The 23751-nt window shown below is 43.2% G+C and overlaps 2 protein-coding genes across 4 annotated transcripts in view; one reads left to right on the top strand and one right to left on the bottom strand.

Moving 5' to 3' along the window:
• LOC120954768 (probable nuclear hormone receptor HR3) overlaps positions 1 to 23751 on the bottom strand; it is a 509904-nt gene that overhangs the window by 467305 nt on the left and 18848 nt on the right. The gene's annotated exons all lie outside the window — the stretch shown is intronic.
• The window catches only part of LOC120960165 (uncharacterized protein DDB_G0283357-like), a 40965-nt gene that overhangs the window by 5674 nt on the left and 11540 nt on the right, over positions 1 to 23751 (top strand). For all 3 annotated transcript variants that reach the window (XM_040384165.2, XM_049610201.1, XM_049610202.1), the window contains exon 2: positions 19196 to 19882. In XM_040384165.2, the coding sequence (XP_040240099.2) occupies positions 19813 to 19882 (70 nt within the window). In that variant the 5' untranslated portion in view covers positions 19196 to 19812. The remainder of the gene's footprint in view (positions 1 to 19195; positions 19883 to 23751) is intronic.

The raw sequence follows: 23751 nt of genomic DNA, 5'->3' as shown, positions 1-23751 counted from the left end.
GCGGCGTACGTAACCGCCACCGTATCAATGGGTTCACATTTGTTTGTTTTGGTTAAGATTTTGTATCGTATTTTCGTACGCAACACCCTCTTCCAAACGCCATGTCGAGTTTATTGACATTTCCTTGATTGCAATCTTCGTCTCGGAACGTTTAACACCCAGCCCCAGACGCGCACGATACAACACACGCTGGTTGGTTTTCTTCTGCGCGAATTCTTTCGCCTATATTTCGCGGACGTGTCGCTCGTGTTTTGGCCACTGCTGGTGAGCGGTGCGTTATGGCGTGAAGAAAGACCCACGTGATGATCTAGCTCACTGCAGCCCATTCGTCCGTCCAGACACCGTTACTGTCTTTTTTTTTCTTGGGAAAATTACAAAAATAAAAAATGGATGAATCATAGCGACATGTTTTCGTGTAGTTAGGATTTTTTTGTTCGTTTTTTTGTGTGTCATTTTTTCTTTAAAAATATGTATTTTTATCAGCCTGTTTGTATCCGTGCCGCCGTTGAAACTGGATGACAAACTGTGGCTGCTCGCATTTTAATGAAAGCTAATCGATGATTTGCAGTTTCTACAGCGCCTTCTTCTTTTACAAGCGTTTAAACGATCGTAAAGTTTACCATTCATTATTGCAGCTTCGGCTTCGGCAGATTATGAAACAGTTGACGTTAAAAAATGTGCAGTTATGTGTGGATTGTGATTTTTTAATGACACTTTCTTCGGTGACGATTTAAGTGAGAAAACAATGATGAGATACAACAAAAAACTGCCGCTATCTTTTAAACAACGCATTATGCACGATCGAAATACAACGCGGTGCAATATATTCGAAAGTTTTGGCTATCTTGATTGCTCGTTGCGTTGCTATTGGACGCAACAGACTATCTATTAGTGTGTGTATGTTGCGGCAATGGAATAGTGTCATCAGTATGCTCTGGAATCAACCCACGGAAGGACTGAGTTCAATTCAGCATAGAACCATAGGGTTGTTTGTTAAAATTGTAATTATCAGAAGTCTTAAAAATAGATGAATAACAAACTTTAATCCAACTTATAGAAGCAAAATTTGTTTATTCTACAAAAAATGTATGAAAAATATGATCATCGAAATGAAGCCTGATGAAAGACTTTCTATCGAATATTATATTAAATTTAAGCCTGATCAAGCTATCTAAAAGCCCTTCTAATACTTCTGGTTTGCATTGCTTAGAGATCATGTTTTGCTACGATACACTTAATGATAACCGCCTTAAGGGTAGAATGGATTGGACATGTTCAATTTCCAAAAGCAAATAAGCATGTGCAAAACAAAAACCCATTCTTCCCCGGCGGTGGAATTCATTTTGCGCACTGTTTCCTTCATCGCCGCCCTATCGGCGAAAGCACCGGAGACAACCATCAGTCACGAAGGTTCACCATCGCCGCTCAATTACTTCATTAAACATTCATCGGTACATTCCGCTGTTTCTGTGCTGTGTGTGTGCGTATGCCTCGGGAGGTGATTAAAATTGCCCGCTTGTCTCCGCGCACATATGCCTAACCAAGCCGCGAGCATTTATCCGGCAGTGTATGCGAGTGTGTGGATTAAGCGCGTACTTCGTTTCATATATGGTCAGTTTCATTCGTTGGAGCAAAACATTTTATTCAATGAATTGTTTTTAGCGCTGGCGGGCTAGGCAAATGGGGAGTGTAAATCGGGACAGTGTGATGGTCACCGGGGGACGTTTAATTGCATTCTTGCAACGGTTGGGTCGTTTAACGGTAGTGGCTGTTGCTCAATGAAATGCGGTTATGGTTACCTTGGACTGTGAATCGAAGAAAGTGGACAAGCATAATGAGTTAATTTTGGTTTGTTAACCAAAATAACAGTATAATTACAATTCAGCTTCGCTGCAAAAGCTACAATCGTATGATTTTATAGATCTATAAAGTTATTCATTTAATGCCAGTGAAATATTTCTCTTCGACAGGTATTTTACCACCCCTTCAATCCGGCTCCATGTGGTTTCAATAATTTTAAAGTCATATTTACATAGACGAAGGTCACTGCAAGAAGTGTCACCAGTCAATTAACGCTTGCCCGCCGTTGTATGTTTAGTTAAAGCATTGCATCAAAAGCGCGAATCAGGCAAAAGCAATAGAAAAGCGAATAAAAAAATCCATTTGGAAAAGGTCACGACCCAGTTTTGAGGCTTCGCCTATAGTGCACTATTGATGACTGCATGCATCGTCGGTAAACGTTATTTACATGTGGTACTGTTTGCGCCCCATGGGTTTAAATTGCACAAAATAGTAAAAAACCATCGAAATGGGTCGATGGCGAAGAGAGCGTGCGTGCATGCTAATTTCTCCTTGACATGGTCTATCTTTGGTTTTGTTCGTGATACAGTTGATTTTTTGTTGCTGTTTTCATTGAAAAAATGGCCTTTAGAAATACTGTTAAAACACAAGACTTCAATATTTAAAATAATATTATTTACTGTGAGTTTAGGTCGTGATTGAATTAATTCTTCTGTTGCCTAAAGCGGCTCCAAAAGACCTCATTTTGAACTTCTCTCCTCATTTGTTGTCAATTATGCAGTGTTGGCACATAAATCTCGAAAAGAAGGCAGCCATTAAATTAAAACAATGCCCACTGCATGTCAAAACACCGACGGCCAGCAACTGTTTTTGTAAAAGAAGAAGAAAACGAAGGAATTTTGTCGCTGGGCCGGCCGCCAGACCATTTACGGACGGGGCTACAATCAGATGCAGTTTTGCTTGGGTGCTGCGTCTGTTGCAAATCGGCAGCACCAGCTGCATTTACAAGCAATGAGGAAACGATGTAAATCGGCACAAGTACGCTTTGCAGGTGATTACAGGTGGTGATTAATGCCACCCAGTGTCGTAGTTCTCGTCGCGAGCTTGCTTGCAGTGTTTGTACGAACGTACCCAGACACAAGTTGAATTGCGTTAGTGGGACACGTTTTTGGTTGGACCTCCCTAGCGTATCGCAGGCACCCTTAAATGGGTTACTCAAACAAAAAATATTATCACGTACTTCACGTCGTCTCAAGGCACGGAAACCTGACGGAAATGTAGCGCATACTGTAGGTGCTTGCCAATCACAATATATCTTTAACGATTTAAACAATCCTCGGATTTATCTTGGCACTACTGAGCGCATTGGACAATTCTTAAAAAAAACGATCGTAAAAGTTATTCAAAATTTGTCATCTACTGTTTGAACAGTTAACTAGAGTTTGATAGAAAAAAATGTGTATGAAAATAATAATAAAAGTAGAAACGGTATATTTTTATAAGGAAAATTTTGCCAATAATTGATGTATTGAACGCACTTTGCAAAACTTTAGGCGCAAAGGAAATGTGTTAATGTACATAAATGCATACCTGCAGGCGCAAAGTAATGTTTAAGGCTCAAATTGAATTGTAATGAATAATACATTAGGTTATTCTTAAATTGAACCTAATTCAATCACTTCAATTTAATCTGAGATGAGTTAGAGATACTCTGAGAAACGAATAAAAAAGGATTGAAGGACCAAAGTTAGCTTTTGCTTTACCAAATTTAGCTCCAATCAATAAATCCCTTATTGTTTATTCATATTTAGCTTCGCGTCAATCGAATTATGATCGATCCCGCTTTGAAGTTTCGTGTTCTCTGGATCTCATTTTAGGATTTCCCTTTCAATCAGCGTCCCATTTCTTTCCATCAAAATGTCGTTTCCTCAGCTATTGTTTTTCCATGCGTGCGTCATACTATGACGTGAGAAGTTGTTTCTGTTGGAATTGGATTTCCACTTTTCCTCGTCACTCATTTAAATAAGGTGAAATTGATCCGAAGAATGGCTGTCGGAGTGCAGCTGGTGGCATTGGGAGCGGTGAAGCCCACGTTCGTCGTTAATGTTGATCATGTGAAAATTCATTCACCTTCATCTCTTTTGCTCAATTTTCTTCGCGTCGGATTGTCTGTCTTGGAATAAATGCACAGCTTCCGCCGAGCTTTCATCCGAGATGCCTGAAGGCCTAATGCTTTGTTTTTGCGCCGATCGAAGAAATTGGACTCAGCAAGATCGCTGTTTGTTTATGTGCGGCGAGGAGTATGGAGTTACTTTCGAATGCACAAGCTGCTGCTGTGGCCAGAATTGATCGGTGGTGGGTGGTGGTGGTGTTGGCTATGTGTGAAGTGTTGCATATTTCTGTTGTGTTAATTATTGCTGCATTGGTTAACTCCATAAACTGCTCTCTTTTGTGCGCGCTGTTTGTGTTAGATCGAGATGCCCTGGGGAGGTATTGTGAAGATGAAAAACAACCATCTTCCTGATGGTGGGAACCAGCGCACATTCGGAATCGGGTGAAACAATTTCTTGCCCACGTCGCTGGCCATTCAGAGGCAAGAAAGGATTTATTGATTCAAATTAAGCTTAGATTGTATAATGGGAACAGGCACAGCTGCCCATAGAGAAAATTCCATGTTGTTGAAGACCGATTCGATTGACACTGCATTTCCATCGTTAACATCAGGAAGATATAGAACACTTACAACCCTTTACGTCACTGCATATACATTGTACTGAGAGTGCTTAATTGTTATACGGCAAGCTTTGTCTCAGTTGCTCCAGTACTCACACTTTGTCGCCTTTCACTTTCTCACAATTTGTACGAGGAAATGATGACGATGATGCAAGACGTCCAAATTGTGCATCTCTCGGTTTGGTTGCTGAAGCCAATACTCCTGCATGATGCACCAACTGTTGATCATTTCCGTGCATTCACTAATTTGTGCGTGGGGCTTAATTAATTGGTGGAGCTGTGGTGGTGGTATTCAAGCGACTAGTTACAGGCCTCAATCGTCTTATTAATGAACTTCTCTTACAACAGATTGTTTGCTAAGAATGATTCAAATTAAACAAAAAGAAACCTAATTCGATTGTTTGCTCCCACACCCAATTCTCACTGTTCGTCAATTAATTTCCCTAGTCTGATTTTCCAAAAGACGAAGGAAATATATCTTATCCAGTTCGTAACAGTTAATTTTAACTGGCCTGCGATACGAGATAAAGGTTCATATTGCATTTAGACAGGCTGCTTTGAGAAAACAGTTGATTATTATGACTTTTTTCTCCTATTTGATGGAAGTTGATGATGATGATCATCATCATATCATCTTGCGTGAGATTGATGCCCGTTTTCCTATGACGATCGAGCGCGCGTGCGCGCACGTGGCAAAGTCGGCGGGAAATGAGTTTTTGCTGATTATACCGAATTCTCACCCCACAAAAAAATGAGAGAGAGAGAGAGAGAGAGAGAGAGAGAGAGAGAGAGAGAGAGAGAGATCACAACGGCATGTCGTAGCAAAGATGAAATGAAGAAATAAGAGGAAACGTATTTATTTCCTAGCGGTTGGTTGAAACCATTGACGTCGCCCGGAAAATGCAGTCACGGTGGCGAGTTAATGAGTCATCTGCGTCATCGAATGCCCGATTAAGAGCGGGCTTGAAATCGTTGTGAATTGTTTGCCAGAGAAGAGGTCTGCGCCTGGTTGTAACGGATTAATGGCTCAAACTCGCAGAGCTCCGCGTGCACGCTTGATTAGGCTATCCGCGTAACAAGGTTGCTAATGTGGCTGTGTGTGGTTGTGGGTATGCTTTTCTAATGCTACTTTTACGATGTTGATTGCTTAAATTTGGGTGTGTAGAGAGGGCATATCAAAGCCACGGAAGTAAAGTTGGAGACTTCTTGGAGCATTGTTCGGTTATGAAGCTACTGGAAGAAGTTTGGGTAAGCGTAGGCATGTTCATTTGTTGAGATAGATGGGTCGTTAAATTAATAGATCCTGAAATAAAAAAGATATCTTTAATCTTGATTCTTTTGAATGCCCTCTCATAATGCAACAAAGCCTTTGGACACATAAAGTATATCTTAAATGCATACTGCATTATATTATGTGACTTTAGGTTTTAATTAGACCATTGTTACTCCCAGTATACTAACTTGGTTACGAATCACATGGAATCATAGCTCTTTGATGTGGGAGTTCCTTAATAACATGCGACTGATGTACAGGGGGACGGGCTTGCCTGTCTCCTTTTCAGCTTGGCGCTAGAGAGGGCCATCCGGGACTCGAGGGTGAAGACTTCGGTAACCATCTTCTATTAGTCAACCCAAATCCTGGCATATGCTGATGATACAGACATCATTGGTCTGCGGCCCTCCTATGTAGCAGAAGCTTAAGGCGCGAGACCGTGAGCAGTTTCAGACACTTCTGAGACAGGCCGAGAACGCAAAGCGGTTGTAGAGCGCCGGATAAACAAGTAAGACGTACAAAAAGATAGGCGGAGCAAACGTCTGATGCGTGGCTAGAAAGCATAAATATGGTATTTAGAACGCTAAGGAGTGAATTGTCCGAGACTATAAGTTTGACATGTCCAACTCTAGATCGTTCCGGTTCAGATACGTCGAGCAACTAAGTAGGTTCCTTGTTAACTAAGTAGGATCGACGTTAGCGACAGGTTGTTTAAAGCGATTCGATTCCTTAGGAATCAAACCAATGGTATGAAATGTACCTCAAGTGATCACAACAAATTTTGGAGTACGATATCCATACCCATACTTGTAGTATGTTTGTGCCTGACTACTACGGTTTGAAATTTGAATCTTGAAATGTGACTAATTCATCGATGCTCCATCATCTGTTCAAATGGATATTTTCTTACACATTTCTCCAAGTGAAGGAAGGCTGTATCTCTATCCAGCCATCAAGATCTCTTAAAGGATTGGATTCTCTGGAGACACTTAAAAAGATTCCAAATCACGAGGCTTTCTCGAAACCAGTTCCTTAAGGCGCAGCTTTGATAAATTAATGAAATACAGAGTATTGCTGATATACTGACAAGAATGGATAACAGAAGAGTGGTTACCTAATTTTGCTTTCTTCGGCACCTGTAGCATAAACCATTCAAAGCATACAAGTGAATAAGAAGTCACGCAATACTTTGTTTTTGTCATAGTAGTAGGAAACATAACAGAATTGCACACGCGATCGTCATTTCGCGTGTAGAACGAATGTAACGCGATCCGCAAAAAATGAAGCCGGTATCGTGTGGGCGTTTTTACCATCGTGGACGACTTCCTCGCATCGTGAAGTGCGTCGCATGATCGGTTCGAAGAAGATCGGCCTTTTCCGTGCTGCGATCAGTATCGGTGGTGCGATCACCATAACAACAAACACCGGCGGTGGCGGTGTATATTCCTTTTAACATGAACCATTGCTGCCGCCATGTGCGGTAATACTCGGGTTCCACCCCCAAATCAACCCCGTCTAACTGTTCAAATTAGATAACAGCAGCGGCGCAAAATGCGAAGGAAGCACAAAACCACCACCCCCGAGAGTGTGCGTATGTTGCTCGGGTGAAAGAAAGAAGGAAATGAATCGTACCAGCGCGCAACAACACCGTCCGGTAAGAGTGTGTGTGGATACCGGGACTTGAGTGAATTTAATCGTACACTCACTGCCCTGCTGTTAGTAGGGTTAAAAAAGCTCAGGGGGACCTTTGTGCCGCTTCACTAATTACGCTAATCACGGAGTCCAGAGGTCGTGTTCCGCTCGATTAGTGTCGGTTGACTCGCGAAATTGGTTAGGTCGCGCAGCATAGCATATGGTTGATGTTATGCTCCAGTGGCGTTCACTACTTCTGCACGGCACTTTATTGGAATATCACCGCGCGTCCGTGATGTGTGCCTCATCCGGCTCGGAATATGGCATTGGCCATTTATGCTAAGCGCACTTGATTATTGACCGTGCCCAGGCTTTAGTGTAATGTCTTTTTTTCATTTCCTTTGCCTCTTTGCAACACTGCTTAAAAGGATCATTTTGTATTACATTTTCTTGTGTGTTTCTTTAGATGTTAAATAAATTGAATTGACGTGAGTACTCCAAATTTACAACATCTTCCACGATGCTAATGCTTTAAGATCGTAAATCAACAGCTCAGGCATGATTTGCAAACTGTGCTGCAACGGCTACATGCGGCACAGATTGATCGCTGCAGATAGTCCATCCATTAGTTGCGAACAAATTGTACAATTAGTGTCACGAGGGTGTGCGATCAGCGTCTCCATTTTCTCCCTCCCGATCAGCAGCATCCATCAAGTAGTGCTTTCCGTCTGCTGCCAATCCTCTAGCGAGCTTCTCAATGGTACACGGGGGGCATATGTTAATACAACCTAGTGTGATGATGATAACTTAGCATCATGGTGGTGCTGGTGGTTTGATGTCGTGATGCAACGCTGCGCAATTCGCGATCCTCCTTAAACTCCCCAAATGGGCATCTTTATTGCCTTCAGCCTTTTCTTTCTCTCCTCCACTGTACGAACACTGATCGCGTGCAATAAGAAGATGCATGTGTGATTGCATAAATTGTCGCGTGCGCACTCTGCCTTCTTCATTGATTGGCCGTGTGGTGTCACCGCGCGATCGTTGTGGAATGCATCTTGTGTGTTAGTGGAGGGACTTTACTTTTGCTTTCGAAAGCGTGAACGTCTTCCAACACCAACTTCTTCAAGCTGAACAATGTTTGATCAAGCAAAGGTTCGGTTGTTTACAGGGAAATCAAGGGTGCTTTTGTAAGCGCCATTATCACTCTGGACCGAAGGAGGTTAGAGCACATGGACAAATATTTGTTTGAATAATGTCATATAATTTTCGAAAATCACATTTTCTATCATTTTTCTCCACAGAATGAAATAAACCTGCATCATCCAACCTGAATTTCTCTCGCCCAACGTGCAATGTGGATGTTTGCCAATTTTCTTCCAATTCCAACGATTTGTCATTTCCGGTTCACGGTGGTAGGTGATGTAGGTTGTCGATGCTGCTGTTGTGTGTTACACACGGTCGTCTAGCACCCCAAACCACCATATCGTGGAATGGTCTAACACACCATTCCAAACAGTCGCAAAATGACATAAATCCTTCCTCCGCTCGTTCTCTTTGGTTGGCTTGGTCTCCGCATGGCCGGCCAGTATTTGTGTGTGTGCCTGGGTAGGTAGACATGCTCCAGACAGCGCTGGGTGGCAAAGCTATCGCCGTCGATCTCCTAAATTGTGGTGTCGAAGGAATTATGGCGACACACAACCGGTGCTGCTGCAGCAACGACACACACACTCGTACCGGTCGTTGCCGTTGGTTGCCGTTTAAGCCGCAACGCGTCATGCCGTGCTATTTTGTCAACGCGATTTTCCCACAGTTCGCTACCACTCTACCGGTGCATGGTGCTGCAACAGTCTAGATCTAGAGCAGATATTGGGCAGGAAAAACGGGGCTAGCCTAGCCCCGTTCTATCGCGAACTACTCTCCCCTCCCCGTCCCGTGGGTCAGTTGGGAAAGCCGGCGGGAGTTGAATGAAAAATTAATCCAAAAAGCGAATCCACCCTGCGGGGTGAGTACAGTTCCCCATCAGTAGCTGGCTGTTGTATGTGAGCACAGTTGTGTTGTGAAGAGTGAGGTCACTTTCTGTTGGGCTGTGTATGCTGGGACACAGTGCTGGTGAAAGGACAGGAAATTAGACTTCTCCATGGGCACGTGTGTGACGTAAGGGTGGTAGACGAGAGAACGTTTGCTTTTCACATTTTCAGGTGCGGTCAGAGCTTACTACTCGTACTCCGTTGGACGAGAGCTGTACGTTTATTTTCCGTTTATACTCTTGGGATAAGATTGTAAACAAGAAGTGGGCCAGTTTTTGTTTGGCCTAACGTTTCGTGGATAGTTTATGAGTGCAGAGTGCCATAAAAACTCAAATGACAACGAAGCATTACATTGCCTTGTTGTAGGGAAGAATAGATACTGTTTTTGTCCTTCGTTATTTTAAAAGGTAAAGAAATATTTATCATAAACGATACAACCAAGAAATCAAAATCGATCTTTGAAATGTTTTACGATTCAAGCTATTTTTAAATTTGTATTTTGGTATTTGGCGTCAAAAATTAAGCAAACACATGTATGTAATTTGTTAAACACTTAATTTAAGATGCTATTTATAATTGGGAAATGGTCCAATCGATCACCAAGAGAAGCCATAAGACTATATATGAGGACGACATTAGAACTATCGTGAAGGAGAAGTTTAAATGCTTTAATGCACGATTAGAAACGTTTAAAAGTCATTGTGACTCGAAGTCATCGTTCAATCGCAAAGGGTTTTTCTTGTATTTTATGAGAAAGGAGAATTCCTCCTGTGTTAGTACAAACTTTAGTTTGATTCTCCATAATCATATGCTTATCGCTAAGAGTTCATACGTAAAACTGGGTAAATATGTTTTGTGTACAACTTAGTTTTGACCGTACGGCCACACCAAGCGAAATACACAGCGTAATGAGTATTTTGACAGTTGAAATATTTGATTGGTACCGCTTCACGATCATCATCTGATTTCGCTCGGTATGGCCGCCCGACAACACTGTGGGCCGCCGTGGTTGTTTATACTTTCTAAATACTTGGAAAATATTTGTTAGAAAGTTTAGACGAATCTTCAATGAAGTAGTGTAGAACTAGCAGGCCTTATTCAAATGTTTTTGAAAATGTCAAAATGTCTTTTAATTGGTAAAAAGTCTCTTAATTTCGACATATTCTTTTTTTAATAAATTGCTGTGTACATAAATGTTATAGGTATACATTGTAAAGACATTCCGTATGGTAACATCATGGCTTCTTTTCAAATTACGTGTGGAAAAACGACATACGCTCCCGTACATACTTACCATACCGACCGGACTAATTCGATTAAGTTGTACTTGTTCTTGACAAAGCAAATGACCGCAGCTGAGCTAAACTGTGTAGCAGCTCTGTGACTTGAGTTTAGAATCGCTTGAATTGAAATCCAATTTTGTGAACGATTATACTCCTGCGGGTGGGCATGTCAACTATCGGGTATCGCCGAACGGTGTAATTTAAGCCTCTCTGCTGCCACTGTTGTTATTTATGACATGTCGTCTACTTAATAGCTTTTTTAATGCAATTATTATTTACATTTGCGTTTGTTTTCGGCAATGCTTCCCAGTATGCGTTCTTTTGCCGTTTGCTAGTGATTGGCGGCTTGTACATTTCACACTGCATGCAAGCGTGAACCGCCGCCGTATATATTGTATGTCGTTGAACTTTGGCACTGATCGTCGTCTTCGTCACCGCCGCCAGTCAGTGTCAACTTTCGCCGGAAGTTTTACATTCCTTACAGCGATTTTCTGTTTTGTCTTTCTTCGCCAGTTTGTTGGTGAACACTATTGCCTTCTCGGTGCGTGTGTTTGTGTGCATAGTTACATCGTGTATACTACGGTGATTAGGGGTACACCGTGCGAGTACCAAACAGTAGTAGCAGTTCGACTTACGCACGCATTCGAAAGGTGGTATATACGCGCTGGGGAGCCCAATGAGGCTGAACAATTCAATCACCAATGGTTGTGAGTGGGAGGGGTGGTGAAAAGCATATTGTGTATTGTTGTTGGAGACCAGTGTGCGTGTGTTATATGGCCGGCACAGGTGTATCGTCAGCTCGATTAAGGTACGAAAGGAAAGTGGAACGATTCGGTCTGTTCCGTCTTCTTACAAGTAAAAAAAAAGACTTTGAGCTTTCGAGCTTATCAAATCGATCGATAATACGGTTGTGTTGTGCATGCGTGCATACGTTTTTTTTTAATCATTCGTTGCAATCTGCTTTTTTCCGGGAACGTCGGTTGGTTGCGTTTTAGGTAACATGGCCTAGTGACGTGTGAAAAAGTGAAATGTATAGTGAAAACGCAGCACAAAATTTTCGCTCTCTTTTATGCTTTCGTTTCCTCGAGAATCCGAGAAGAGGAAAAGATGTAACATGGATGCTTTTATATTTCTCATTTGAGTTTTTCTTCGTGAGCTGCAGAAATGTGTGGGATGTGGCCAAAAAGCATTTTTCTAGACAACACAAATCTGGATATTGGCTCATCTATGACGGCCCGGCATACAACCAACATCCATCGAGTGATGGGTGAAGCTGGACAAAATTCCGGAGTCGTATGGAGTTGTCTGGAGGCGTCTGGAGGCGTCCGTAGGCATCTTGATTTGTCTGGATTCGTCTGGAGTCGTCTGGAGTCATTTAGAGTGGAATCGGTCGGAGTTGGACGGACTCATCTGGAGTCGTCTGGAGTCGCCAGGAGTCATCGAGAGTCGTCTGGAGTTGTCTGGAGTTGTCTGGAGTCGTCTGGAGTCATCTGGAGTCGAGTCGAACTTCAGATGACTCAAACTCTTGGCGATTCCGACTCCAGAAGTCCCCGACTCCTGGCGATTCCGACCCCTGGCTATTTCTACTCCTGATGTCTCCTGACGACTCCTGGTAACTCCGACTCCGGGCAGAACTAGGGTTCCGATTTTCACGAGGTAACGATAGCCGGAGTCAGATGATAGTCATGGGTGTGCTCTAGAGCAGTGATCTCCAACCTTTATAGGATCGTAGACCACTTGAGTTGTTGAAAATACATCTATTTATGGCATGCATTTTACAGACTAAATTAAAAGTTTTCAATCAAGAATATGTTTCTGTCATGTTTCTATGTTTCTGACGTGTCCTGAAAATTTAATCTTGTTTGTGGGAAAAAAAGAAAGATGTCTATTGCAATAAGCTTTCCTTTAAAAAACACATTTTTTTCACGGGTCGCTTCTGTTAACGCTACAGACCACAGGTTGGGGACCACTGCTCCAGAGGATACACCACTAGTCTAGACGTGTCTGCACAAACTGCTGCCACATACTTTCCTAGTTTTGCTTCCCAAGAGGCGTGATGAGGAAGATGACTCACTTCATTCCTGGCGGGAAAGTTATGACCCTCTTGGGTTACCCGCGGAGCGAGATTATAGTCGCTCCCTGACATGGAACACGTGTTTGGTCTGGCCTAGCAAGTTGAACTAACGTTAGGCATAAATCCATTTGAGCTTCTATCATTAGACTCGATCGTAGCGGGACCACAAGTGTAAGGACCTATGGAGTATAAGAGGGGATAAATGTATGTATATAAATGAGATGCTTAAATTAGGCTGGAAACGTCACGCTTACAGTTTTCCGATGACATTCAACGTAAAGGCTGCCACTTCCGACGAGAGCGCATTAAAAATAGGAATAACGATGGATATTAATGGTTTGAAAGTGGCTCTCCGGGTCAGATTTTTGGGGGTTTTGTCAAGGGGGAATGAGAAATAGGCATTTAGGGAATGTCAAGCATGGTAGAACAACAGTTCTTTTCAGCAGTCAAGTGCTGACGCTGACGTCGTTGATCCGCTTCATCGATGACTCGTTCTTCGAACGGAATTCGATTAGAGAGATGTAGTGTATGGGAATGAGTGTGGACAAAGTGTGCCCCTCCATCCAGAAGCAATTATGGCAAGCTGATGAAATATGTGTCAACAAGCCGTGCTCCGGTTGAATGGCTGCTCGGGAAAAATGAATCATCTGTCGCTGGAAGTGTGTGTGTGGCATGTGTGTCAGCATGAATTTTAAAGTTTATGATGATTGGCACCAATAGCATCAATTGTTTAAACACGTGTTTGTTTCACTCGCTGCACTTTTGGGTGCACTGATTATTCTATGTCGACTATGTCGACTTTAGCTGCATAAAGAATGTTGCTGTTGGGAGGAATTCGCAATGCATTCCAAATGGAAATGAAAAACACTCCATATTAATTCCTTTTTCACTTAAATTATCCACTTTGCAAGGTGTTAAATACTAATCATGCGCTTCCTATTTGGTCGGTGTGAGTGAATTTTCTACCATTGCCTTTAGTTAAGCAATTTGCATGTTGCATTAATTTACGATCAAATTCCTCTCCCTTCGTGTTTCCCTTTGGGCGCCATTTGGGGGGGCACTTTGTAATTACAACGTAGAGTGAACAGTTTGTTTGGTGTGAAATTGGCCACCCTCGAGCGAACGGGGGGTGAGGGCACTCCCAACAGCTCCCCATGATGTTGACCAAAAAGTGAGAAAACGGCATACCACACGCACACCTCAATTCCACCCCTCCAAAACTGTCTGTGGTGCGTTCCTGCGTGTGTTTACCTTTGCTCTCGTTTTTTTTTCACTTACTTTAATGATCTTTAATTAACATATTTTCATCAAACTTTCACTCATGCAACACACACACCCACCCTGTGGTGGTCAATGATTGTATGTTTTTTTTGTATATGCGCAAATTCTTTTTTTGTTCCTTCCTTTTTGTATCCATTCACCTGTAATTGCTTTTTCGCCCAAAGGTGTGCGGTGTTGGTGTAGCGTTAAAAATATGCATTTGATTGCTTTTTTTGTTTGTTTTGTCTGTTTTATTTCTGGAGTGAAAGATTGGGACTCGAAGAAAAGAGCTACAAAAAACGCATTTTTTTTCTTGCGAATGAGGAGGAGAAGGGTTTGATGCGGCTCTGTTGAAGAGATGAATTATTTATCACATTTCGGAAGCGGGGCTACGGTACAGCGAATTCCGGTGAATTTGAAATGTAACGCAAATTGAATTGTTTTTAAAATGGCGCTTAAACGTGGACCATAGATAAAACACTGTCCAGCAATATAATGGCTTAGTGTTTTGCTCTTTCGCTTTACATAAACAGCGGCACCACTAGCATAATTGGATGGTTGTAATCGATGTCACTTTTCACGCGGTGCTCTGCTACTACTAATTGCTATGCAAGCGAACGGAAAGCAAACGAGGGCTGGACATTGTCACCACCGGCCTGGATGTATCAGTGAAACCGATCAGTCAATAGAAAGGAAAACAATCTCTTTCAAAGGTGCTCGCTGTAGTCAATTAGCAATGAGAGGCTGGAAGAGTGTAAACCCCCGAGCTTGTTAGGGTTAGAGATGATGTATTATCAGATTCACAATTAGGCGAGAGCGTGATAGTTGCATGATCGTTGTTGGATATGACAATTACGCACACAAACGCTTGTTTTGGGTCTTAACAACTGTGGAAGATTAGAGTAGAGCTGGAAGGAATTATAACGTTATGGATTTATGTATTTCCTTAGTATCTTAGGACGATGCATAAACATTTCATAATTATTACATTAAACCTACATAATAAAACACTTTCTCCTGTTGCCTTTTTGCATAAAAATCGTATCCGTGTGTACCATATTTGAACATCCTTTTGAATGTTTTGTTTCTTTCGTATGAACTGCAACCAATGTGGACAGCGTGAAAGTTGTTGCTCCGTAACCCGTAAAAGGATCGAAAAAAAGGGAACGGTTTATTGGGGACCCTATTGGGAGGGGAAACGGGTACGAAATCAAGCTTAGCAGCGTGTAGGTGTCCATCTACGACGTTTATAAGTTATTGTATTAAGTCCACATATAAATAAAATGAGGGTCAAAATTGGGGAATCGGTTGCGAAAAAAATGGGTTGCTTCAAAAATACCGAGCCCCAGCGCGCCTCATAGTGTAAATTCCATGTTTTGTGTTTATTTTTCTTCTCTTTCTTTCTCTGTTTTTTTGGATCATCGTCAAACAGATTCCTCGGGGAAAGGCCTACACCACCACGTAAGGCAGTTTTTGTGGGGATTATTTCGAAAATTTGTGGGCGCCGCCGTCCAAGATGGTGTGTGATGCGGCGATGCATTTTGTTCGTGGGTGCCAAAGAATGACGCCCTCGTCCCGTGTGTTGATTGGATTTTTTGTCTGTGTGCGTGCGTGCGTATGTACGATGCGCCACCTCTCTCTATCTCTTTCGCTCTCTCTCGGACGCGATGAAAGCGCACATGTTGTTTTTGGACACCAAATTGTTTGATCTTCTCCGTGGGTGAATCATGCTGTAGAAAAGTGGTGGAATACAACAGGAAAGGAGTGGCTGTGAGGAGAGAAAAAGAAAAAAAGTGAATGACCGCGCTCTGTCCAGCGTAAAAGGAATGTGAGGGGGTTTGAATATCTGTTGGGGGCGATTTGTTTGACGATTGAAAGTGAAATCTCAATCCTACTACAACCTCCACAGTGCAAGAAGTTTGACACTGTGGGGTGTCCCAAATAGGTTTATAGGTTTTGTATGATCAAATTTCAATTGGCCGGTCTCGTAGTACAGTCGTCAACTCGTACGACTTAACAACATGCCCGTCATGGGTTCAATCCCCAAATAGACCGCGTCGCCATACTTAGGACTGACTATCCTGCTATGGGGGGAATCAATTAGTCACTGAAAGCCAAGCCCACAAGTGGGTACAGGCAGGCCTTGACCGACAACGGTTGTTGAGCCAAAGAAGAAGAATGATCAAATTTCATTTCCATCCTAATGACACTCAAATTACAAATCATGGCAGCGCTGTTGCGTACAAAACGGAGCGCAATTGTCGCAATGGTGACAGAAAAATTGGGGACACTAAAACTGGCTTTAGGCCTCATTTGAAATATATATGACAAATTTGCCGAAATTCTCTTCCCCGAATGATGCAATGCCTTCTGGCGAAGGTCTTTATGAGATCATCACCATCTTCTGTGTCTGATTGTCACCCCACCTGGGAGGGGTTAGGTGGGATACTTGTAGCTTTCGGACACTTGAGGACGATGACGTCACGTTCAGTGGTCAAAGACAAACACACACACAGATTGACAAATTAGTGTTGCGAGGTTCGATTGTCACCACTCTCTCGGGTAATAAACCCACACCTAATGGAGCACTCAGTAATGAGCTGAGTGATCTTAAGAGCATCTTTTGAGGTTGATTTATTTGTTTAACCAAATTTAAGCGTCCCCAAAATCCTTTCGTAGTTTAACGATGTTTTAGGTGCAAAATTACGGCTAAAATGCTTGCCCGGCGTGTTATAAATATCGCGTGACGCGTGTGTCTACACGTATATTTAGAATCACACCTTGTGTCTAAGTTCAGTTGCATCTTGCGTTTGGAGCGTTGGTATCGCTTTAACATGATCATCAATACTAACACCACTTTTTCGGCAGTAGACTGCATCTGCAACTGCATTTGACAATGCGGTGGAAGCTTGATTGGCGTGTCCCAACAAGAACAGCAGGGGCATGTTACCGTTCCGTTGAGTGCATTTTTCAACCTATGAGGTGCAATGCTGCTTTTGCTCCCTCTATTTCGGATAAGAGTCCCCAGCGCGCGCGCGCTGCGGTGCATCCTGCACTAGAAGTGTAGAAGAGAGAACGTGCATTAAGAAGGCGCCCGAAATAGAATGATCTATTTTTAAGTACCTGGTGCACGTTTTACTAGTAGTGGGGGGAGAGGTGTGCTTATAGTATGCTGCTTGACGTACTTGTAAGAGAAGATGCGTTTGGGAAGCGGGTTTTCGGGAGCAGCAGAAACTAACTAGAACCATTTTCAATGCGTGTTCGGAGGAGAAGAACAGTGGGATTTGTTGTTCTTCTGCTCAGTTGGTCAAAAGCGGTTACCATTTGCGTACCAGATTTAGCTGACCTTTTTCAACTCAGACCTCCGAGTGAACTCTGCTGGGAAAGGCAACAAATAACCTTTCGTCCCCCCGGTCCGGGTGGTGGGACCAAACGAGAATAAAAGATGACATTCTGATGGTAAAATGGAAAACATGGCCCTACCAGTGTGTACTGTATGCTGCAGCCACCCTTCATCCGGGGTATCCAATTTCAAAGGTTGTTGGTTTTGTTGCTACGAAATTCCGACTCCGATGTACCACAATGGGTGGCTTTTTGTCATTCGAAATGCTGCAACGTGGCCCTTCTTTTGCATCGGTCGAAGGGAAGGATGTGCATCTTTTTTATACTTCCCCCACGAGTGGTTTGAGTGAAGTGCGTGTGTGTTGGTGCTGTCTTGTCGTTAGAGCCCCTATGCGATTTTGTACCGCTACGATGGAGTTTGGTAGTTTGTAGTCCGCCCCGCCCGGGGGTACTAGGCAGAAACACGTTGTGCGGAGTGAATTCTAAAATTGTAAGAATTTCCCGGCACAAACCAAGCGAGCATGCACGTGCATCTCTTGTCGCGTTCGCATGTATCTGCTGTGTGTGTTTGTCTTTCCATCTCTCGTCGGGATGTCACCCGACCACCACCGCTTGTGTGTACCGCTGTAAAGAAACGCTCTATCATTAGCTCAACTTTTACTCGCGCACCCCAAAGCGAGTCGTCGTCTAACGTTGGTTTGGTTTTGTCGTGACAGTTTTCCACTCACACCTCTACACAACATCCCACCCCACCCTTCGGGATTTAAATTATAATGACTTTCCCACACCGGTGTGCACCGCTTCCATTAGCCGCGCAACAACCGGGGACGACCTCAAACGGCATCACTAAACCGTGTGCTCTCTTTTCTTTTATTTCCAGATTTAGAAGACACTCTCCCGGCCTCAGAGACATTCACGGCACAACGTCCCCATCCCCCAAAGTACGAGCGGGTACACTCCGGCGAAAGAAAATGTTCCGTTAAATTAACGAACTGCGAACGGTTTAATTCACGCGCGACACGGCGATGCGGTTCTGCCGCAGTATTATCTGAAGCAGAGACAAACTGAGCACAGTGTTGCCACGATTTTCCCTCTAAAAAGCGACGACCCTCTTCCCCGTTTTTTAGCCGTAAAACCTGCACCGGCGATAGACGTTTTTGGTACGGAAATTGTAGTCCCTCACTGTCTCGGTCCCCGGAATTGGCTCCCGGAGGGCATACAGGCAAGCAGGCAGAGTTCGTTCGTGCTCTGCTTCTATGAATTCTCCAAAACGATTCCCAAATCTGCACTGCGGAGATTATTATTAAGAATAGTTCTTTAGAGGTGGAGCCGCAATCGCTTCTACTAAATGCTACATCCGGTCGAGTTTTACGGTTGCGTTCCCTCGTGGAGTATGCTTATTCCGTCTCTCCACCAAGCCAACAGTTTTCCTATTTTAGCTTATAAATGCAGCGGGGCCCCCATTGCAACACTGTGGATAGAACGAAAGACCCCCCACAAGTGGAGAGTGACATTTGGGAGGAAATTGGGAATAGCCCTTAGGGCGGCCATGAGCGACCGCGGGGATTGCGTGTTCAGGTTTTCCTCTGCAACAGCTGCAGACTGTCACAAGTGAAGTGGATTTTAATATTTCAGTCCCTATTTTCCTATACTCCTTATGTGCCTTATGTTTCTTTCTCAGTGTGTGTGCTACTTTGAAATCAGTAATTGACTTCCGACTCTTCTATGTGAATGCATTTTTGATACTAATTTGCTCGTTCCACTCTTCTAGAAATTTAGTGTGTATGGTGTGACGTGGTGTCTCGTTGAATAAATTGGGCTAAACGGTGTGTTTTGTGTGTGTGTGTGTGTGGAAGTTAAAAAAAGAAGAAAAGTAGCTTGCTGCATAATCTGCTGGCAGCGATTAGTGCATCCCCCTGGGGTCACGAAAGTGCCAAAAAAAGGAGCGTGGTGCAGCAGTGCAGTACTACTATGTGTGTTCAATGTGTTGTGTTATGTGTGAATAATAAATGGTGAGGTAAAATTGGCGAGACAACACAACACAAGTAGCAGCGAGAGTGCAGGGGAGAGAGAGAGAGACCTCCTCTATATGCATCCTAATTTGGCCAGACCGTGTGCAGCAACAGCTTCGGTCTTTCGGTGTCGTCGGTGAGGAGAAGTACACCGCGGGCAGCACTGGGTGCTGTAGTGGTGTGGCGTTATTAAAATCTTCCCATTCCTCCGCGGACCATCGCTACCAGTGTTTCGTCCCAAGCACTCAATTAAGATCGCGGCAGTAGCACACCCGGCAGCAGCAGCAGCAGCACGGGCCAGAACGTGAGCGGCGGCCAGTACCGCGAGCAAGTGAGACAGCGTGGCGATCTACCCTTCTGTCCCCGCGGTTGGAATATGGATAGAAGTGTAGATTCCATCGGTAGTTGCTCGCTTGATGTAGATGCCGATTCGACCGACTTCTCAGGTGAGAGAGCGAACGATGAACGATTTGATGGGGGAAGGAAGATATTTTTAAATAGGATTAGGAGCGAGAACTACTCCATGAAAAGTCATTTCAAGATACTGAGGGATAGTATTTTTTGTGCTGATTACTTGGTTTGTATTTTTATTCATTTTTGTGACAACTTTTTTGAAGGATTTGGTATATTTGATGGTATTTGAACACAATTGCAACAAATTCAATTTACATCGCAATTGTTGACTCTCTTGACATTCTTGAATACTTATTAAATCGGGCAATAAAGGTTACTTACTAAATTATCTGAATAATGTAATTGTACTCTGAAAGTAGTAGAGTGAGACCACTATAACTAATCTCAAATTACTCCATTAAGAGCACCAATTAGAGTGGTTAAAAATAAATAAATTATGTATAATGATTTTATACACTACAAAGTCATAGTATTCAAAGTGCTATGAACTAAAAAATAACTTGCTATAAATTTTGTTATAAATTAATAGTGCTCTTAATTCCTTACCTGATGTGTATCGCATACTTGCTTTCGATTCAAATTTTGTGATTTAATGTGGCAAAACTATAATATCATGCACTAAAATTGGCTGTTTAGTTTCATGATATCCAACTAAATCGTGAACTAACTTTTGTAAATTAACCAATTATATCTTCATGTTTAATCGTACTATTCGCAGAAATAGGCTCAGTAGCAACTTGCAAATTCTGCTATAATTTACTTATGAAATTTATTCCTTATATTTATGTCAATATCATGATATCATTTGGTACTGTTGCCTTTTTCCTACCACCTAACGATATCCTTCTCGAATACATACCCTTTTTAGGTAATTTTCTAGTCTCGTGTTTTCTCTCTGCATCACATCAAACGTGCTACTCTGTATGATGAAATTTCTACTTACTTAATTAAAAACCATCACTGCTCACACAGACGACGTAATAATCTGTTCCCCTCTCTCGTCCCGTGGGCGGATGAGCCATTACGATTCCGGGGAGTGTAAGCAGGAAGTCATTTCTTTCACGGCCATCCGTTGTCCCAAATGTGGCGCGGAGCTGGTTTCGGACCAACTTCGGGCCCGGAATTGCCCAGCTCTGTTTGTTGGTGGTCGAACGTCGTCGGTACCCCCCGGATAAGGATGAAACCGGGCAATCAAACTTGCTTGGCAACTCCCCCTGTTATTGACAGACAATTGTGCACTACTACCTCCGTCTTCTATCAACGGATACCGTGACATTGAATGTGTTGTCCCGATTGAAACCGGTCCCGTGGTAACTACACCAACCAAGATGCGCGCGGGTGTACGCGGGATGTGTGACGATAAATCAAACCGAGGTGCGATTGCTCTCTGCGGTCCCAAAACGGAGCAAACAAACAAACAAAAGCACCTTATAAAAGTGTCCCCGGAATGATGTGGCGATTGCCAAAAAATTGGATCCCAACACACCCGATTCCGATCGTTTGTCGCTGCTCTTGAATTGGATTTGAGACTCATTAGGCGGTCTGTAGAAGAAAACTGGTATACAAACCACTTGCCATTAGAGAAATGGGGAAGTGAACGTGTGGAGCAGACCCACGCATTTTGCACGTGTGTGTGTCGTGCATACGGGGAAGGATAGATTTGGGTAACACTCTCCGACGTAGAACAAACGTCTATCAATCTCTTTGTTTCTTTTTTGTATGGCTTTACGTCATCCGGCCAGGAAACACGGGATGTTAAACGCTCTTTGGTAAAAGTACGCGTGATCTTACACGATTTGTGATGAAAAACGTGGGTTTAATTCATTTAGTTTTCTTGTTTTCTTGTTATCTTCTCGTGTGTCTTTCGTTTCGGCTAAGCAGAGGCCACCTCTCTACATAGACGCGAAGGCAGCGCAATTGGATGTATGGTATAGCGGTGGGCATTGTTATTGTTCCATTTATCTATACTCTTACTTTGTAGTTACAAGGTGAGTGAGACCCTCATATTGGGGACAACATATCCCCGTAAAACCGTGCTTCTCTCAATGCTCCGGTAGGCGAAGGTCAATGTCAAACGGAAATTTAAATGCTTTCAGTTTTTTGTCCCGTTTCACGTGGGTTGAACGATACCTTTTCCTTCCAATTGTCTTTTTTCTGTTTTACATTGAACATTGTCACCTTTGTACTCTGTGGTTACTATTAGATTGGCACAAGCTGTATAAAAACCGTTCTTATTGCATATTGTCGACTATAGTTCACATTCCCGTTTAGCTTTACGAGCAATCCACCACGAAGGTTTCGACTTTTGGGCTCCAAAAACACCAAAGGGAATCTTTCTTGCCTTTTGTTTTGTTCACTTCGCATATGCAAATGGGTGAAATTGAGTTCCGGACCTTCCCAGACTTGTTGCCTCTAACACACACATCTGACGTTGAATGATTGCTTTATAGCATGCCAAACCAGTGCTCATTCTGGATGCGGGGAACGAATTTTGGTGGTGGGCGTTTGGCGGCATTCTACGAAACAAAGCACCGTCAAGGACACGGAAGTTTGTGTTCTTTTTGTTTTCTTCTTGAAATGCTGTTTCCTATCGGTGTGTGGTGATGTCGTTTGGTTTTGCTTTTCTACCCCGAATCGATTGTTTGTGTGAATTTAATTATGCACGCATCTTGAATATTTTACCCTTGAATTTCAGGGCCAAACGATGGCTTTGGGTTTTTGGGTTAGGGTTTAAGGTGTTTTTGTTGTATCGGAAAGATGAGTAGCATGGTTAAGCTCGTGTTATGCTAATTGGAGGGAATGGAATGCTCAGACGGATGTTTTGGACAAACGAGACTTTAAGGCTGCATTTACTGTGTCACTTTCGTTATAATTTAGCTTCTTCTCCGTCTCAAAGGCGTTCTATTTTGTATGTTCTAATTGCTACAAAGCTTTAAGCATTACGCGCTTATTTATAGACTGTTGTATTAAATGATCCGGAGTAATTAGCACCTTCACCGGGCGTTTGTTTGTTTTTCCGTTGTAATCCGTTATTTTTACACCAGCTAGCTCGCTAGTGCTTAATGCATTTTTAATGATCGTCCAGGTTTGGATGGGCAGATGTCGTCATTAGCCGCTCATCCAGAAGTTCTTAATTCGTTTGCTTCACATGGCATACTCTCTTAAATAGATGGGAAAGCAAAAGCATATGAATCAATTCATGAAGATGATGAATTAAATGTGTACCTTTTAGTAGGAAGTGCCACGAAGTTTGTGGGAAAAAATGTCCAACAAATATACACGACTGTAAATGAAGAGGAGTATTGAGTTTTACGAGAGGAACTAGAAAATCCAATAACTCCAGCGCGCATCGAGCCATCGACTGACTGTAATCCAGGCCGTAATTAAAGCCTCTCTAGCGGTGTCCGGTTGCGCTTAGAGAGTCGCCTCGCCTGACGCAAGAGGAGCATTGCATTTTGTATTCACAAGCTCCTCTCCCCAAGTGTTTAGTGCATGGGAAACCGAAGCCGTCGCGCTCGCTGTCATCGATCGAAGGCGAACGGACGGAATCGCCTTTAATCCAGTGCATCACCCACTCGGTTCGGCGCGGAGGAGTGAGAAGCCCTAAAGCTATATCGACCCTCCGCTCCTCTTCTGAGGGGGGAGACCTCTCCCAATGGTCGGCGACACACCGCATGAGTGCGTGAGTGTAGTCGCCGTCTGCCGTTTGCGCGCACTGCTTGGGCGTACGCCGGCAAAACTAGACGCGTGCATTGGGGGTGCGTTGGTGTATACAAATGTCCGCCAACGCCTTCTGATGCTGCTGTCAGCGTGAGGAAGGGATGGCAAGGTTGGGACTGCAGTACAGAAGAGAGTAAAAGAGACTTCAACGACTAACAGAGAGAGAGGTTCTGGTGGGTGG

Source organism: Anopheles coluzzii, chromosome 3 (assembly GCF_943734685.1).
Source record: "Anopheles coluzzii chromosome 3, AcolN3, whole genome shotgun sequence".
In the NCBI taxonomy this organism is placed as follows: domain Eukaryota; kingdom Metazoa; phylum Arthropoda; class Insecta; order Diptera; family Culicidae; genus Anopheles; species Anopheles coluzzii.
The sequence above is the reverse complement of the archived record's forward strand: the minus strand, read 5'-3'. Positions and strand labels throughout refer to the sequence as shown.